Genomic DNA, 17,974 nt, shown 5'->3' with positions numbered 1-17,974 from the left:
GGTTTCCTTTTGCTGGTTCTGGAAGTCTCTTTTCTGTTCCTGTCTTTCCCCTCATCACCTTCTCACACTGTTCAGAAATCTCTGTAAATATTTTCTTGTCATCGCTCAATGTTGCCTTTGCAGCAAAAAAATCATCCCTGTGTATGATGCAAACGAGCTTTGGGAGTTGGCTATTTGCTTTTTTCTGTTCCGGCTGCTATGGGCTCTCTTTTCCCTTCAGTGAAGATGACACAGAAAAGGTTGTTTTCCTCCTGTACGGGGAAACTATGCTGCACTGCAGTGTGTTTATTTCTGTGTGGTGCCTGGCATTGTGTCACTGAGCCCAGGATGATTCATGTACAGAAATGACAAAGATCAGTCACTGCTGGGTCCTGCTCCTTGCACAGTGTGCAGGTTGTGGGTTGCTCCCAAGGTTATGGAGTAATTGCTGGGTTTATGTGGTGATACGGCTTTTGTAAAACAGCTTCTAATTGTGGAGCCTCCTATTCCCAGACTGCTTTCCTTGGTGAGCTGTCTGAAGCAGCAGCTGCTGTGCTGAGCCTCTGGCTGCAAGGGCTTCATGGCAATGCTGGGAGGATTCCCTGAAATCGGTAGTGGTGACATAGGAGGTGGTAAGAAGAGTAAATCTCAGTCCTGAAGCAGCTGGGCAGCAAGCTCGATAAATCAAGACCTTTGTCAGTAATAGTAGGATGAAAGGGCAGCAGGTGCTGCTGGGTCCTTGAAATAGCAGGGATACCATTGATGTGACATTACTTGCTTTGGCCCAGGGAGAGCACTTGACATATGCTGCTTCTCCTGGGCTCTGGGCTCTTGCCCTATGTCATTTTGGCACGTACAACTTCTTCACCTCACTCTTGCAGCTTAAGAGCATGATTCTCTTCACCTATGGTGCAACTTTGTTGGCATTGGGAAATGTCATCCTGCTTAGGTCCAGTTTACTTCTGTTGAGGTGTGGGGATCTTACAGGTCTGTTCAACTTTGTAGTCACTGACCAGGGTTTCAATCAGCAGGTAGTGCTAAGAGGTGCTGGAGCACATTCACAAGACAGGAGACTCAGGGGTTCCATCTCCCTCCTTTCCTTTTGCTTGTATGCCTCCCTCTTAAAAAAATCAGAAACAGCCAAGGCTTGATTTTAGAGTTTCATCCATGCTGGAAGGCTCTTAGCTGCTTTGAGTGCCATTGTGGGCAGATCCTGTACTTGGTGCCTGCACACACTCTCAGAAGAGGATGAAGCTCGAGTCTGCTTCAGGTGACATCATTTGTCTTAGCTTCGTGTGTCCCAAGAAGACGTGGATAAAGTAGATCTATGACCTTGGCTACCTGCCTGCAGAGATTTACACTCCTGGAAGGATGTGGCTGGTGTATCTGGTGGTGACCTTGCATGAGTCCTGCCCCCTTTGGTGGGACCCCGTACAGGTGGGATGACCATGGTGATGCTCACTGAGCCATGCTTGCAGTGTGGCTGCACAAATCCTCCCTGAAACTAGGGACATTGCCATGGGGGCGGTGGGAAGGCATCAGCCTGCCTCCTTAGGGCTGAGCCCAACATGCTGCCATGGGGGAGCACCAGAGGTGGAAGGTAGGCAGGATGCATCCCAGCCAAGGTCATAATTTGTTGCTGAACTGGCAGGTTGTCCTGTAATGCCTTCACCTAAGCAATTGTGAAATATTTCTTCTCTAGGATATTGACAAAATTTAAGTATTCCCAGGTAAATCCTGTCTATTGGGGGCAGAGTCTAGTTATGTGCATGTTGAGGTGGGATGCAGTCACTGTCAAGTGCAGTGGTGTTAGTATTGGTCCCAATCCTGGTCCCAGTCCAGCGACAGACCTGACCACATATCACAGCTGGCAGTGTGATTCTGGGCCCAGTCCAGCAGAGCATGGCAAAAATGAACAGGACAGGAATGATGGAGTGCCCAAAAGTAGAACTTTAATGGTGGTCCGATCACAGATGCAGTGACAGCATGGTTTGGGAGGCAGCATCCAAAGACCCAGGGACGTGGCTAACTTAACAATGTATAAAGTTATCTGGGGGCAAGGGTCCAATCCCAAATGGGAGGTAGGGGCTTGACTTTATATGTCATAGTTCCCGAAACAGCAGAGACCTAGAACCAGAGACATGACCTATTTTGGAATGATGCCATCAGCACCCTAATTCCCACATCCCGCCTCCCATTGTCTCAGGTTTATGGTTTCTGCATAGGGTACCTGGGCTAAGGTATTATCCATCTCAGCTAGCTCAGCTGCTGCAGCCACGTGTCCTGGGGATTGGTGCAGCCTAAGGCTGTGGAGGTGGGAGGCCAGCACTGAGCTGTGCCGTGTCTTAGCTCCCTGCCAGGGCACCTTGTGTCCACTGGGCAGGGACTGTCCTCCTGGCACTGAGCTTGCCCCCACAGCTGCCTGCCTTCCAGCAGCTGTGATTTGGATGCAGCTGTGGATGCATGCAGCATATTTTGTAAGGAGAGGAGATGAAAAACTGACAGGCTTTTTTTTTTCCTTCTGCAACTTGTTCTTAAATGTTCAGCCCCTTAAAAGGAAAAATAACTCTGCTGAAGCTTTCATTGAGCTTAGGAGGTGCCACTGCATCTGGGACAAACCAGAGCTTTGGGGAGGCTGTTTAAGTACTGGAGTTTTGGGCTTGTGCTCTGACCTGCAAAATGAAAACTCCAGCTGTGTGGCAGGAGCAATCCATGGTATGCCGTGACAGCAGCTTGGGGACTGGACAGGGTGTCAAGGCAGGTCCTGTGGTCCAAGGAAGCTAGCTCACTTTTCTGCTGTGACCTGGGGCTTAAGCTCCATGGATGATTTTGCTCCTTAGCATGTGAAACCCATGGTCTGGCTGAGACAGATAGGCAGGAGAGGCTGCCTGCCAGGTGTGGTCCCTGGCCAGCCTGTGGGTCATTGCAAAGAGTAGAGGGAAGCACCTGTAAATTTCTTGATGCTGAATGCTTTTTGACATGTCTTTTGCCTTCTGCTGAGGCTGCAGTGGCCACAGTTGGTCTCCAGACATAACACAGCCCAAGATGCTCACCCTCAATGACAATGTGGAGACAGAGAGAAGGCCTCCGAGGAAGTGGCAGGTAGCTCTCTGTGTCTCTGACAGAGGAGCTGCAGCAGGAGCCTTGGTTATCGTAGTCCTCTGGTGAAGAGCTGTGCTCAGTCTACATTGCCAAGATTTTTTTAACGGGAGTGGATTTTACTGCTCCTCCTGCCCTCAGGTGCAGTTTTCTTTAGTGTTGGTTTGAGCAGTCTCTTCATGCCTTTCTCCAGTACGCGACCTCCTGCTCAGAGTGCCTGTCCAGCAAGTGCTTTGTATTTTGTCTCAAAGCCTTGAAAACAGGGATGTTTTCTGTCCCTTGGTCTTCCCTGTTTGCAGATTCCCCATTCTGTGAAGTGGGGGTGAAAGATGGGGTGAGCATGAGCAGCACTTCAAGCCCTTCTGTCTTCCTGTCCCCTTGGGGTGTTCCCTGTGTGGCTCCAGGGAGTGATTTCAGGACCCAAATCAGTCCAAGCCTGGTGCACAACACTTAGTGCAGAGTGGATGATGGAGAAACATGAAGGTTGGTGTGGGAGGGTCTGTGCTGCCCTCCCTTCTCCCTGCTGACATACAGGGCTCTAAGATGCCTGTGTATCCATGTCCTGGTTTAGGGCAAATTTGGGAGGAACCTCTGAATGGGGTCCCTGCAGAATTGCAAATTCAAGTAGCCCCTCCCCCAAGTGGTTTGGGGAAAGATTTCCTTGGAGAAAAGTGGAAAAAACTATTTATTTAACAATCAAAGTATCCACAAGCACACAAAACAAAAAGAATATGAAACGATAAAACCTCTTGCTGTCTGAAGAGATAGTAAACCCAGAAAGTCCGTCGTAAAGTGTAGCTCGGCTCGCTCAGTCTCTTACCAGTCCCTCCAGCACTGGAAAATGCCATCCTGGGCCCTGTGGGCCACAGATGCAAGCTCCCAGTGCTCTTCTGGATTTTCAGTCCAGATCAGGTTTAAACAGTCCCAAGAAAAAGGGAAAAAAAGCAGTCCAGGGAACTTCTCTGCCTCAGCTAGCTAAAAACTATCTAAAAGCTGTCCTGCTGTCTGTCCATGCTGCAGACAAATACAGTCCAGGAGCAGAATGTGTAGGAGTGAATGCTGTTTCTGAAAACAGAGTGCCTGCTTCTCTTTCTCCCCACCTTGCTCTCAGAACCAGTCTTAAAGGTACAGAACATAATAGCCAATGTAAACAGAACAGACGACTGGGGATACAAGCATCATAAAGTCACCCTAGGACGATCCATCCCACCCAAGGCTCAGGTACTGGTCTTGGGCTGTCGGGCCTTATACCTTTGAGACTGTTCTGGACTTTATTTTAAGCTGATTATCATTGAGGCGTGGCTTGTTATGTCCTTCCTTATGCCCCTCTTCTCTCCTTTTGTAGAGACCCCAGGACATCTCACCTGTGTCCTAAAAGTCCTTGTTTCTTACTTCTTTCTCTTTGAGACAGAATCTTGGGGGGATTTGCTGGTGATTTTGGTGTTGCCCTAACTCACTTCTGTAGAATGAGCTACCCCTTTGCTGTCTGTTCTCCTCTGGATTTGGGATGAATCGAGAGGCTAACAGCAGCAAGATGGAGCCAGCAATGCTGGTACCTGGGCTGGGGGAAAGTTTGGGAAAGCCATGAGAGAGGCAAGTGCCGACAGAGTCCAAGCAACCAGAAAACCACCAGGCTTCCCACCTGACATCTTCATATTTGAAAATGCTGCCTAGCTTGGGGCTTTGGTTGTGCTCGGGGGGTTGTTGGAGGGGGAACACATTTGTTTGTTTGTTTGTTTTTAATTAAAAACACCAAAGTAGTGAGATTCTTTTTGTGATAAGACCTTTTCCGGGCTCTCTTGTACCCTTAACCCACCCAAACTATGGTGTTATTCTTTCTTCTTGATGCAATGTGTTGCCAGACTGGGCTCTGCTTTCAGAGCCCCCCCCCCCGTTCTGCTCTTGTTGGAGCTAAGCATATATGTTCAGACTTTGAGCAATCAGCATTTGTTCTGGATTTTCACAGTGTGGTCTGCCTCTGGCAAAGCAGAGGTTGGTTTGTTTGCATAATGCTTATTTTCAGGAGCAGCATTTTTATGAGCAGGCTGACGTTATATTTATTTTAGTTCCTCTATAATTTTTGTTAGAAGGAGGCATGTGTATTCAAAAGAGGTTAATTATATATATATGTATGTATATATGTGTGTGTAGAAGGGAGATGTTTGGTTGGGGTACTTTTTTTGTCCTAGAATGTAAATTACAGCTTTTCTGGACTCAGCTAAGAGAAAGCAGTGAATAAAGCCTCAATTGTCTAACTCAGCTGAAGGAGGATTACCAGAAGGAGCCAATGCTAGAGACCTTCTGGAAGCTCACTGCAGCTCCAGGATGGAGATTTTACAGGCTTGTCCTGGCTTTGGTATGGAAATCCCAGTGAATCAGAGCCACCTGGAGGTTGCACTTGGTTTCTCAGTGTCTGTACTAGGTGAATTTTTCTGAGGTGGCTTTGCCTGTTGTGCCGAAGGTGAAGGGGCAAGCCTTCACTGTGATTGTCTTAAAAAAAAATCTGTGGTGATGTTTGATTTCTTGAACACAGCCCAGGCTGTTCTTCACTCATCCAGGAGCCTGGACCCACAGAGAAGCAGCAGTGTCAGCAGCAGTGGAGCCTCTGGGATGGTACCCACTCCCCATTCCTGAACGGGTTTGCCATGGTCTGCTTCAGGGGCCTCCTTTTGGAGGAGTCAGGATGGTGAATGTATCATTCTCCGTACAACTGTTTCTGCTCCTTTTCATGGATCCTTTGTCCTATGCTCTGTTAACAGCAAATGAAAGAGGATTTGAGCTCATCTCTGTGGGGCAGATAATTTCAGATGCCAATCACCATCACCCCAATTGTTTGCTACAGCAAGTAGCCCCGCACACACTTCCCTGCCTTTGGCTGGTGGCACACCGTGGCAGGTCTCTGGGAATTGTACTTCACTCTATGTGTGATGGCCAAACTGCATTCCTCGTCCCCAAGGAGGACCTGTTAACAAGGCACTTAGTTTTGGCACTGGCACATCCTCAGCTGGATGATCTCTGATGATGGCAACAGCTGGCATCTTTGTCTTGGGGCTGGCTTTGAGTATGCTGCAAGTCTCCATTGAGGGCATTAGTCTTGAAAAATCCCACTTGGTATGGAGCCATGTTTGGCCAAGAAGGCCTTAATCCCGACTCTCTGCAGGACTCATCCCAAAGAAGGAAAGTGAGGGAAGGAGGTTGGATCTTGGCTTGAAGCACAGAAATCCAAAAATTACAGAGCATGGAAGTGAAATGGGAGACCAAGTCATAAGAGGTCTCCCTGTAGCCATGCAGACGGGTTTGTTGACAGCCTGGTGTGAAGCTCCTTGAAGTAGTTGATAGCACCATGGGTATCCTTGGTGCTCTCTTTCCCTTGGTGGATGTTTGCCTCCTCAATCTGGTACTGAGCAGCTTCCACAGGTGGGGCTGGAGATCACATCAAGCTGATCTTGAGCTGACAGCTCCAGATAAGAAAACATCTCTACTATTCTTACCTTTTTACAGCCTTGAAAAGAACCTGTGGTGTCCCTGGACTGTACTTGGCTGCCTGGGTTGTGTTGTCACTTGGTGACTTGGTGATGGTGGCAGGAAAATTACCTCTCCTTTGAGGGAGTGGCTATTTGCCTTCTTGGGGTTCCTCAGCTCTTCCTGCAAGCAACTTTTCTCCTGTAGCTGGTCCTTTCCATTTCTGGTCCTGCTCAATTCTCTGTAGTTAAAAAAAAAAAAAAAATCCTTCCTAGACCTCCTACTAAGCATTTACAGTCTTTGTGAGAAAGCACTAGTCAGGAGATGCTTGCAGATGCCCTTTCAGGATGAAATACTGTTTCTTAAAAAGTACTGCTATTATTTTTTATTCTGAGACTCTGCCAAATAGGAGTGGCGTCCAGGAGGAACTCAAGCTAGTTTTGAAGGAGTAAAATCTGTACATGTCCATCCCCTGTGTCCTTCAGGCCTGACAGAGCGCAGCAGCTTGGCTTGTACCTGTACTGTCTATTACAACACTTCATAAAAAAGCCAGCTGCCCGTTTGTGAGGCAAAGCCTTTGGATGGGACCAAACCTATCTACCTACACAAGATGTGATTATGCACAAAAAGCTTCGCCCTGCTTTTTGCATGCCTGGTGCACCATCCTGTTCACAGCACCCTGCTGCTTGGGGGCTGACCCCTGCCATGGCCTTGCCACTCCTCCAAAACATCAGCATGCTCAAGGCACAAGCCTTCACAGCTGGGGGGGCTTTGCTTGCTGGAGTGAGCAGCTGGAGCAGTGCCCTGTTTCCCACCTATGAGGTCTGGAAAGTATTAGGACATGCAGGAAGCTCCTGGAATTTCTGACAATACAGGAGATTGCACATTGGGAATGTGGGTTGCTTTTGGAAGCGAGTGGAGATTTTGTTGAAATCCCTCTGCGCAGGCTCTGGTGACTGTGTTAGTTCCCGGAGCCATTGTGTCTTGGATTATGTAACCTGAAAATGTGTATTCTGTTTCATCTGTTGAAAGCTGTTTTTTGGGAGATGTTTTGTCCTCCTCTTGTAACTCCAGGGGAGAGGGTAGCGATGCCTTCTGACAATGGCCCAGCCATTAAACCCAGGTGGGGCAGTGTTTGTTAACCCTTTCACCACCCCCCCATCCTCCAGGGGGACATCTTCTGATAATGGGCCATTAGGGCCCACCAATGAGGTGACACATTCCATCATCCTATTGGGAGATGCTCCACACTGTGGGGGAGGAGCCAACTGTTCCCAGCTAGATAAAAACTGGGACTGAAGGACACAAGGGATCTGGTTTTTCCACTGGATGTCCGGAGGAAGACCGGACCCATCTCATCACCACTGGGCTTTCTACAGGACCATCTCTACTCCACAGAACCGTACCTGTTACACCGGGAGGATTTATTTGGACTGCTTCCAACACCCTGACCACCAGGGTGCCAGGTTGTATCCCTGACTCTGTTAGGGTTTTTCCAGGATTTTTGTTCACTTCCTTACTTGTTTTTTTGTACTTCTACGTTTGTATTTTCCTACTTTTGTATTGTACTACTACATTTGTATTTTCCTTTTTTTTTTTTTTTTTTAATATTCCTAGTAAAGAGCTGTTACTCCGATTCCCATATCTTTGCCTGAAAGCCCCTAATTGCAAAGTTATAATAATTTGGAGGGATTCCCTGTGCCATTCTCCATTCCAAGGGAGGCTCTAGCTTTCCTTAGCAGACAACTGTCTTTCAAAACCAAGACACATTGTGATGCCAGCAGGCTGCCTATCTCGTGCTCAGGCAGTGGAGGGCTTTAGTCTGGGACTGCAGATGGGGCCTGCAGACAACTCCTGTTTTGGGGACCCTGAGTCCCAGGAACTGAGATGAACCAAAATCACTGCTGTGATCCTGCTAGTGGGAGCAGGCGCTGCAGTGCTAGTGGGAGTGGGCGCACACTCTGTGGCTGCTGCATCCCTTGGCACTTGGAGCTGAAAGGACAGGGAAAAGCATTATTTAAACCATCCCCAGGAAAATTCTTTAACCTTGTAAAGTGGAATATGAATGGGGGGTTTTTTGCGTGTCCAAGTTACAGCCTTATCTCTGCAATGCTGGGTTTATCATGTCTTTCCAGAGTTCCTGATGTTGTGTTTGAAGTTTGTGTGACAGCCTGGGGCTGGCCCTGCTCCAGGAATGTGCTCCTTGCTTTTCCTCTTCTTTCTTTACATGAGTGTGATTCTACCAAACTCTTTAGTATTTCAATGTGCAGATTTTTTTACCTTCTTAAATTCCACCTCAGTCATCCTCAGCCCCTTGATTTTAAGGGGGGCAAGGAGGTCATTCCCCCAAGTCATCCACTTAAATGTCTTTGCAGACAAAGATAAATGTAAGCTTGTTAAAATGGAAAGCTGTAGTTAGCAGCATACACTGGGTTATGGTCAACTGCTATGAGAAAAATTTATTTTCAATAGCTTGCAATTAACAGAAAATAGCTGACCTCTCCTCTCTGCCAAGGAGCAGCAGTGTGAGTACAACCATTGGTATTCCAAAGCTTTGCTAACCCATTTGCTAGCAAAACAGATCGAACACAGTGCGCACCTGAACATGAAGGCTGGTGGCTCAAGTGACTCTCAATCACTCAGGGTCCTGCAAAGTGTTTTGTATTTTTTCTTCCTTGCCAGACAAATCCTCCAGAACTCCGGTCTTTCTCCTGGTTTCATCTCCATGTATGTTTTTGTGCTTGCTTGCAGTTTGACACTGCAACTACAAGGGAAGAACAGGGCTGGTTCTGCAGTTCCCAACCTGAGCCATGGCATGGGGTGCTGGTATGGCTGTTGTGTTGCACCTTAAATTAAATAGAGGAGCCTATGTTGTTTTGATCCAAAAGCAGCAAACCACAAACCAGATGTTTTCTGAACACAGGGTTTTCCAAGTGGGATCTATTTGCAAGCACACTCTTGGCAGTGCCTTGTCTGGTGATGGTGGGAAACCAGCAGGAACTGGTGCCATGGGCAAAGGTGGTGTGCTGTGTTCCCAGCTCTTTCTTGGTCAGTGTGAACAGTTGTAATGGTGGTGATCTGGGGGGGGGGGTGAGCACTTCTGCCTTAAAACTGACCTGTGACAAGAAAGAAGTGGCCTTCACCCAGACCAGCTCTCCCAGCCAGCCTGTCTGTGGTAGCCTGACCATTGGCCCTCCATGAGAATGCATGGACATCAGCACTGCAGAGTGTCCATGCCTGGTACTGTGGCTGGGGAATTGCACCTTTTCAGAGACAGTTCATGTTTATTTTGTGTTGAATTGACGTTGTACCTATCAATTTTGAATCCTCAGAGAGTTGAGGAATGGTCTGCTTTTTATGGGTGCATGCCAGACTGCTCAGCATTGATTGCTGTCAATCAAACCCACAGTTTTCCTAGCAGGCAGGTGCACTGGGCAACTAAATCCTCACCTAGACTTGCCTGGTGATAGGAGGCATGCTGACCTTCCTCAGAAAGCCAGGGCAGAGCCAAAGACTGGGCTGCCCTGCCAGGAACTACCTCCTCTCCCATGACCATACCAGCAGGGCTGGGCACAGGAGCCCGGGCTGCCATTTCAGACACTGCAGTGCTGTTGCCATCACTCTTGACCCTTCTGGGGAGCTGCAGGCTGGCAGCTGAGGGTGTGAGAGGCATGTGGTGGGATCTCCCTTCTCCTGCTTCTGCTGTCATGCCCTTGCTGGAGAGCAGCTGGAGGTAGTGTCAGAGTGAGCCCCTGGGCAGGACCAGGTTTCAAGGGGGCCTTGGACCTGTCCTCTTCATGTGGCTTTTATTAACAAAAGTAGCTTTGGTTAACTACGGCCTCCTTTCTGCAGCCTCCACCAACATTGGGATGGAGGCCAGGCTTTGGGGGGTGGGAGCAGGAGCTGAGTAACACCCCCTCATGCTGTTACTTTCCAGCATGCTGAGACTACAGCTGGGTTCAGGATCACTTTAGGCAGCATCTCTCCTTTGTGGAGGGAAACCTTGCTGGATTTGCACTCCCTTTCTCCGTTTACCTGAGCTATCCAAAATGGTTTGGGCTACTACATTGGGGAGGCTTTGGCTTTGCTGAGCTCCTCAGGCCAGCTCTTTAGGGTTGGTGTGTCAGTGATAAGGTTGATGTGCCACATATGATGGTTGTGCAGCCCAACACCTCTGCATTAAAACCACTGTGCTGGTCTGCCTGAAAACTAGTCCTTACAGCACTGCCTGCCTTGAGGCAGGTGCTCACGTGGAGTAGGCTGCCCGCATTGTTTGGAGCCTGGGCTTTGGTCTCCCCAGGTGGAAAATGCAGCTCTCAAAAGGAGCAGATCCTGCTCTGCAGGTACTTCCTACTTCTGAAAGTCAAGTCCACTGCATATCTCCCAGGCACTGGCACTCCTAAGTGGGCCAGCCCTTGATGTGATCATCCCAACATCAGCAGACAGTGCTCACCAGCCCTGTGGGTTAGTCCTGGGCTGGTGAGTGGGGAGTGAGGGTGGCAGGCTGATGGGGGTGACCTCCCCTTCCCCCTGCCAAAGAACAGATCTTTTTTCTCAGCCCCATCTCAAACCCTTGCCCTGGCTTCTCCTAAGACCATTAGATTGCGGAATAGCCCCAAGCAATACTTTGGTCTGCAAGCAGGCTGCCTGGCCCAGTGGCAGCAAGCAGCTCTATAGGATTCTTTAGACAGCCTGTTTGCTTTGGGCCTCTGGCCCAGACTAATGAGGCTCTTGTGTCCCTGCAGCTCGGACTGGGTGGAGATCATCGAGCCCCGCTCCCAGGAGCGGATGTATGTGAACCTGACCACTGGGGAGTGCAGCTGGGAGCCTCCTCCCAACCTGAAGGTGCGCCAGTCAGACCAGAAGCAGTGGTGGGAACTCTTCGACCAGAACAACAGCCGCTTCTACTACTACAATGCCATCACGCAGCAAACAGTGTGGCACCGACCCCAGGGCTGTGACATTGTGCCCTTGGCACAGCTCCAGGCCATGAAGGGCAGCTCCCAGCCTGACTGCTGTGGCCAGGAGCACCGAGGCAGCACTGGCAGTGGTGGCAGAAGCACCCCCATCCAAGTGGCCGTCCTGCAGGAGGTGGAGAATGGCAAGTGGGACAGTGTGGTGGAGAAGAGGAAAGATTCTGCCAGGTAGGGGGAGAACTTCAGCCTTCTCTGTTTATATCTAATGGGTGAATTTAGCTGCCAGGCAGGCCCTGTCAGGCAGGTTGAGAACTGTGCTGCCCCAGGAGGGCGCAGCATTGGGGTGAAGTGCTGCCAGGCCCCCAATCATGCAATGTGCCTTCCTCTTCTTGGAGGACAGCTGTCTGCTTTCACCACTGCCTGAATGTCCCCAGCGTGGGCCAGGCCATCTTTGTGCAAGACACCATAAAAATACACATCAAAAGATAATCGTTTGGGGTGCTAAAACAGAAGTAGAGGGGACAGGCAGGAGTGTCTTGCAGTAATGAGAACTCTCTCAAAAACTTGCAACAGGAATCGTTGGGATGGCATAGCTCCTGTGCAAGGGGTCAGGCTGCTTTGGGGTGGGGGTGAACCCGTCTGGTCTGTCTCCTTCCATTCCCACTGGCTCAGCTGCTGATGTCTTGCAACTTCAGCCATAGCAGGAGTTGGAGCTGCAGGGACAGAGCTCCTAGGCGGAGTTATTTGGTCACATCAAGCCTGAAATAAAAGACCAATAATAAGATGCTATTTTGTTTGACTAAGAGATTTTTTTTCCCTCCAACTAGTCTGACAGCAATCAGGGATTTTTTATTGTATTGAAACCATGATTTCAGCTTCAGTTGCACAAAAATATTCCTTCCCCAGTCTGTGTCGAGTTGGCCCCTCTGCCTGGGATACTGTCTGGGGCTGCTCTGCCACTCTCCTGCTCTGTCTGGGCATCATCCTGCCCTGGAGGATGTGGTACTGGCAGCTGGAGAGGCTGTGCAGCAAGCAAAGATGGGTCATACTGAGAACTGACCTAAGGGCTAGAGCAGTGCTTGGGTGGGCCTGACTCTCCTGCCATCTATGCTGAGATGCCTTGTCCAGGTTCTGGGCAGTGCAGCAAGTGCTAGCACCTTGGTTTTTGGATCAAGGCTGCCTCTCTGTATGCCTGGTGCCAGCAAGGATGGAAAAAAATGCCAAGTTAATGAAAACCACATAGGATGGCAGTTTTGAAAAGCATATGCACCCTGAAATGAGGCTTATCACATGTCTGCTGCTCCCTGCAAGACACTCCTGTATTCAGTGCAGATTTTAATGGCTGCAAGACACTGGTGATTCACATAAAGTGCACCAGAAGGAGCCCAACACTTTACTGGTGCATGTGATGCTCTCTCTCTGCCTCCTGCCCAAGAGGCAGACCCTCTAAGCTTCATATCCATTCAGAGAATGATACCTGCCCTGCCAGGAGAAATCCAGTAAATGTCTTAAGCTGTACCTGAGTAATTCTCAGTTCCCTCAGGTAACCCCCAGGGACCACAGTTGAGCCACAGGCACATGGGATTTGATGTGAGACAGGTGACTTCCCTTCCCTGTCTGTCTACAGCCTGGCACTCCAGGGCAGCTGGGATGGGCACCATCAAAACTACATTACATATTTCCAGAGAAGTGAGTGTAAGAGCCCTGATAGGGTGTAAGATATCCTGAGCTTCACAGAGTCCAAAGTATTCCTTACTGCGCTGGTTTTAACACCAGCTGAAATTAAACCTCAAGTAAGCTTCCCCTTCCACTTGCTGTTTCCGATAAGGGAGAGACAAAAGCAGAGGTGATGGGTTGAATTAACAATTTACTGAAAGCACAAAGCAGTTTAATAAGACGCAGAATAATAACAGCAGTGTTAATAGCAATAGTATACAAAAAGAGGAGGTGTTTTGCCCATAAAAATTGTTCACCATTGGGAACAAAACCGAGATGTCAGATGCTCCTTGTAAGCTGCATCTGCATGGCTTTCCCAGACAAAGGCAATGTGGTGGCCATTCGTGTGCTGCCCATGCCGCCACTGGGAGCAAAGGCACGATGGTGGGAGAACTTCTGTGACTAATGTTTGCTACTCCCAGCCAGAAACCACAAAAACCAGTGACAACCCCCCTGAAAGCTGGATCATCCAAGGAGGGTCACGCAGCTGCTCCACTGGGCTCGGTTCTGCACAGCTTCCTATGCCACCATTTCTACCACTCTGCTGCACTAGAGGTCAAGCCTGCAGGTCTCTGCTGCTTTTTTGTCCTGCTCAAATGTGCTCCTTTCGGCTCAGTTTGGTAGGGCTCCTTTCTGCTTGGCTTGATGGGCTCAGTGGGGTTGGGGTCACTCCCACTGCTGGACTGTTCCCTGCCAGCGGCCACCTCACCAGTGCTATTGGTGCAGCACCGCGATTAATTTGTGTTTTCACTGCTGTCCCTTTCAACATCACGTTCTGTAGTTGTGTCCTGAGAAAACAGGAGGGGAACTGGCGGAGGAGCAAAGGGACCAAGTCCCGCAGGGGTTGATGCCGACAGTCCTTCCGCTGGAGAGAGAGGTAAAATGGCACGCTTCAGGTGGATGCCTGGCATTCTCTCCTGAAACCATGGCCCCAGCCATGATGTGCATGATATAGAACAATAGCAGCGCTAAGCTCTGGCCCTGGCTGCAACCAGGACACTGACTCAGTCTCTCAGGAGGGAACATGGCCTCCTCTGCCTTTGTCTGGGGAGCTGGTGTGCCTCTAGGGAAAAGCGATACCTGTTTTGACACATCCCTCAGTTGTTTAGCCCTCTCAGTAGGGAAGACCCCACACAGATCCCCTCCTATTGGAGGAAGGGGGGTGATGCAATGTGGGCAGGAGTTTGCTGTACCTTTCCTTGTTTGCTAGGGCAGCATTACCATCACTGCTGATTCTCCTGCAAGGAGGGGAAGTGGGAAGGAGTCCTCCTTTTTTCCATCCCTAGCTCAGGTTTCTGCAGCAATCTTGGGGCGCCTTGAGCCTGCAATGAATTGAAGGGCAAGTGCTGAGAAAGGCATGACAGGCAGCTTGCTTGGGAGCTAACTGGCCACTTGGATATGCAAGGCTCTTACAGATTACAAGGCTCATACCAGTAAGCTGAAAGTATTTGTCTGTGAAATGTTCTTTCTTGGAAGCAGGAGACTGGGCACTGTTTCCTTGCACATCTATCATGTGTCCTCTCTGCTGTGTGAGCAAGGGTTGTGTAACTGGTTATAATGCAGAGTTTGATTTCCCTATTTGAAACTGACACCCAAGGAGAGATTTCTTGCCTTTTGCTAGCTTTTAAAACAGGGAGCAAAGAGCTGAGCCAGAAGCAAAAGGTCTCAGGTGGGATCTAATGGCATTGCTGGGATGTCTGGTATACTAACAGCATGAGTACACTGAAATTTTCAGCTCTGTTGTCTGTGTTGTTCTCCAAAGACATCCTCAAGTATGTCCTCCTCTGCTCAGGAGAGATGCAGCTGCATAAACAGTGGGTGAACACATTGAGTGCTGTTGGTAGCATTTGACATTTTATAGCTACCTGCACCCAAGACAATTTTGCTTTTGTCTCTTAATGCCAGCTTAAAAAATAGTGGTTTTCTTTCCGTCATGTTTGTCATCCTGTGATAGATGGGGAGGCCAGCAGAGACCAGTGTAGTCCCCAAAAGGGGCCTCCTGCAAGCTCATGCCACAGAGATCTGGGGGAAGGGATTTTATTCTTTTTTTAGTCATACTTCTTGGTTGAGGTTTTTTTCTTTTGCTAAACTGTTTTTTATCACCTTTTCTCTCTTGTGCCTTCCATCAGCAGTGCTGAATTTGTTGTGCCCCCCTGTCACATCTCAGTGCTGCCAAACCCTCAGCAGCCTTGAGAAGAACAGAAAAGCCTCCCAAACCTTGCTGCCTGTTCCCTCTGTCTCCATACCCATGCCACATTTCCCTCACAGCTTGCTGCTGCTCTTCCAGATCTCGTACTCTCGCAGTGGCTTGGAGAACCTTCTCTTAAGATCGGCCTTTGGCCTCCCCTGGCAGCACAGGAGGGTCAAACCCCCTAGGGAAATGGCAGCTTCTTGCAGTGGGGTAAGACTGCTGCCATTGACCATCTCTGGAGCCTCCTGTGGAAGCTCCTCTGCCCATGCTCTTGCTCCCGTGTTGTTTTTCAGTTGTGTTTCCTGGGATTTCCCAGCCCAGTGCTGACTCTACTTCTTCCTTGCTGGGCAAGGACAGCAAACAGCACTTGTCTCACAGCTCCAGACTCTTCCTGAGCTCTTGCAATCTTATTAGGAAGCAAGGTGGATTCTCTTCAGGGGAAATGATGGCCAAATTACCCTTTCGCACACTGGAAAGCTCTGCAAAGAATGGACATGTTCCCTTGGGGACTGTGAGACCAGCCTGGGACTGAATGCAGCATTTTGGAAATGTACTCTGAGACACTGCAGCTGTGCAATTTGCTGGAGCTCCAAGGTAATGGGTGAGAAAGGGCTTAGTGGAGGGCCAAGGCGTGAAGAAGGTAGTCTTTCTGGGAGCCCGTGTGCTGGTCTGCAGCATTTCAGCACACTGCAGGTGAGGACTGTGAGCAGGCTCTGCTGTCCCCAGCCCTACTGTCCATGCAGACCAGCCCCTTTACTCCTTTCCCGTTTCTCCTAGGATCATCAATGGGAGTTTCAGAGTGCTTTTTCTGAGGTTCTGTTTGTAATAACAAGATATCTTAAAATCCTCCAGAAGAAAGCCACCTTCCCTAGGAACATTCTGTCCCCCAGAAGAGGAAGGTGAGGGCTCTTTCTGCATGGCAGCAAGTTGTGCGGCCTTCACCCACCTTTCTCACAGCTCAGCATCCTTGACTGGGATGGAGCAGGGGCTTGGTCTTAGAGTGCCAGGAATATATGCTGGAAGAGGAGTGGGAGGGAATGTGTGATGAGAAGGTGGCTGTAAGAATACCTGTGCCTCTTCCACGTCTGACTTATCTCGTTGTGGGCTCATGTCTCTCAAGGCACAGCATAAGTAATTCCATTGTAAGTTTTCATAATCAAGCAAGAAAGTCCAGCAGAATCCTTAATGCAGTTTTTTTCTTTCTTGTGCCGTTAGCCTTGGGGTAGGATATGCAAACACAGTGTCCTTTGCACAAGTCTGCAGAGTTTCAGTTTGGACAGGTTGTATCCCTGCCTCCATTGGGGGCAGAGTAGCAGTGCTGCTGGAATACAAACATCCCTGTTCATTCACCTTTGTCACAGCACCAGGAAAACAACTACTAGAAAGGGCAGAGCTAAGGTGCAGGGCCTTTTCTCCAGGCTTCTGGGAGGGAGAAAAACTAACTGTGGAAATCCGGAGCCTGAGAAGAGCTGCTAGGTATGCTGGGCCTGCTGGAGCTAGGTGCAGGCTGGGAAAATCAGTGTCAAGTTGAGGCCTTTATATTGGAGCTACTTGAAAATGTTCCTCACAGGAACGATCTCCAGGGATTCGTCAGGGTCTTTGCTGCTGGTAGCTGAAGAGCTTGGCTGAGAGGCTGCATAGGGACACTTCTCCACCACTGGCTTTGTTTTCTGTCACAGCTTTGGCCATTCAGAAGGACCAGACTGAATCTTCATGCTGGGAAGTCAGGAAGTCCCTGTTCTCCTCTGCTTGGTCTTTCCAGCAGCCTGGGGATGGAGTTGAAGGAAGCTGTATCCGGACATGGCCCCAAGAGATCATTCATGGCTGTGGAAATGGCCTTTTCCAGTGAGCCTTGTCTTTTCTGTGATGGTGCTGCTTTCCTCTCATCTCTGGCAGCCAAAGAGGCTGGAATTGGCATGGTGTGTCCATAGTGAGACTGATGGGTGGAGTGGGGTACAGCACGCATTTAGAAGTTTCCCTTCACCATCACATTCCTGGGTGGGGGAGCATGGTGGCCCTCAGTGACATTGGAGTGGCACAGCTTCCCAGTTTCTTCTGGTCCCTGCAGGGCATCTAGGTGCTTTGCCTCTTACCACTGTCCATGTCAGCCTAGCTGTGGCAATCCCATGTTTTCCTCAAAAAGAAGCAGTGTCAGTGGGTGCCCTTGGTGCTGACCTCTGCCCACTGGAGAGGTTTGCAGCGGTCCAGAGCAGGCTGGGTCCCAGTGTGCACGTTGACCTAAGCCTGAAGGAGGGAACGTCTTTGGGCACAGACTGCAAGTGCCAAAATCCTGCTGTAGGGAGGCTTGCTGCTTGTGGCAGAACCACTTCATTGCCTTGCTCTGGTTGTCTGTTCAACTTGTCTTGCTCTCATGCCAGCTGGGCTCAGGGCAGGTGCAGAGAGAGCCCTGTGCCAGTGCAGAGCTCCTGTTGCTCTCCATCATGTCCCAGCCATGCTGCCAAGTCTGTGCTAAAGGCCCAGCATGTCTTCCTGTCCTGTCCTGGGCAGGCCCAAGGTGAGGGATGGCTTCTTTGCTACCTTGCAACTCAACAACTGGGTAGTGCTGGTCCGGATGCAATGATGCTAAAATATGTCCCAGTCACTCACTTGC

The 17,974-nt window shown here is 49.6% G+C and overlaps 1 protein-coding gene across 2 annotated transcripts in view; it reads left to right on the top strand.

Moving 5' to 3' along the window:
- LOC120760055 (rho GTPase-activating protein 39-like) overlaps positions 1-17,974 on the top strand; it is a 57,750-nt gene that overhangs the window by 17,680 nt on the left and 22,096 nt on the right. For both annotated transcript variants that reach the window (XM_040079963.2, XM_040079964.2), the window contains exon 2: positions 11,286-11,684. In XM_040079963.2, the coding sequence (XP_039935897.1) occupies positions 11,286-11,684 (399 nt within the window). The remainder of the gene's footprint in view (positions 1-11,285; positions 11,685-17,974) is intronic.

The sequence above is a fragment of the Hirundo rustica genome, chromosome 16 (assembly GCF_015227805.2).
Source record: "Hirundo rustica isolate bHirRus1 chromosome 16, bHirRus1.pri.v3, whole genome shotgun sequence".
NCBI classification, from domain to species: domain Eukaryota; kingdom Metazoa; phylum Chordata; class Aves; order Passeriformes; family Hirundinidae; genus Hirundo; species Hirundo rustica.
Note: the sequence above shows the minus strand (reverse complement) of the source record. Positions and strands in the feature narration are given on the sequence as shown.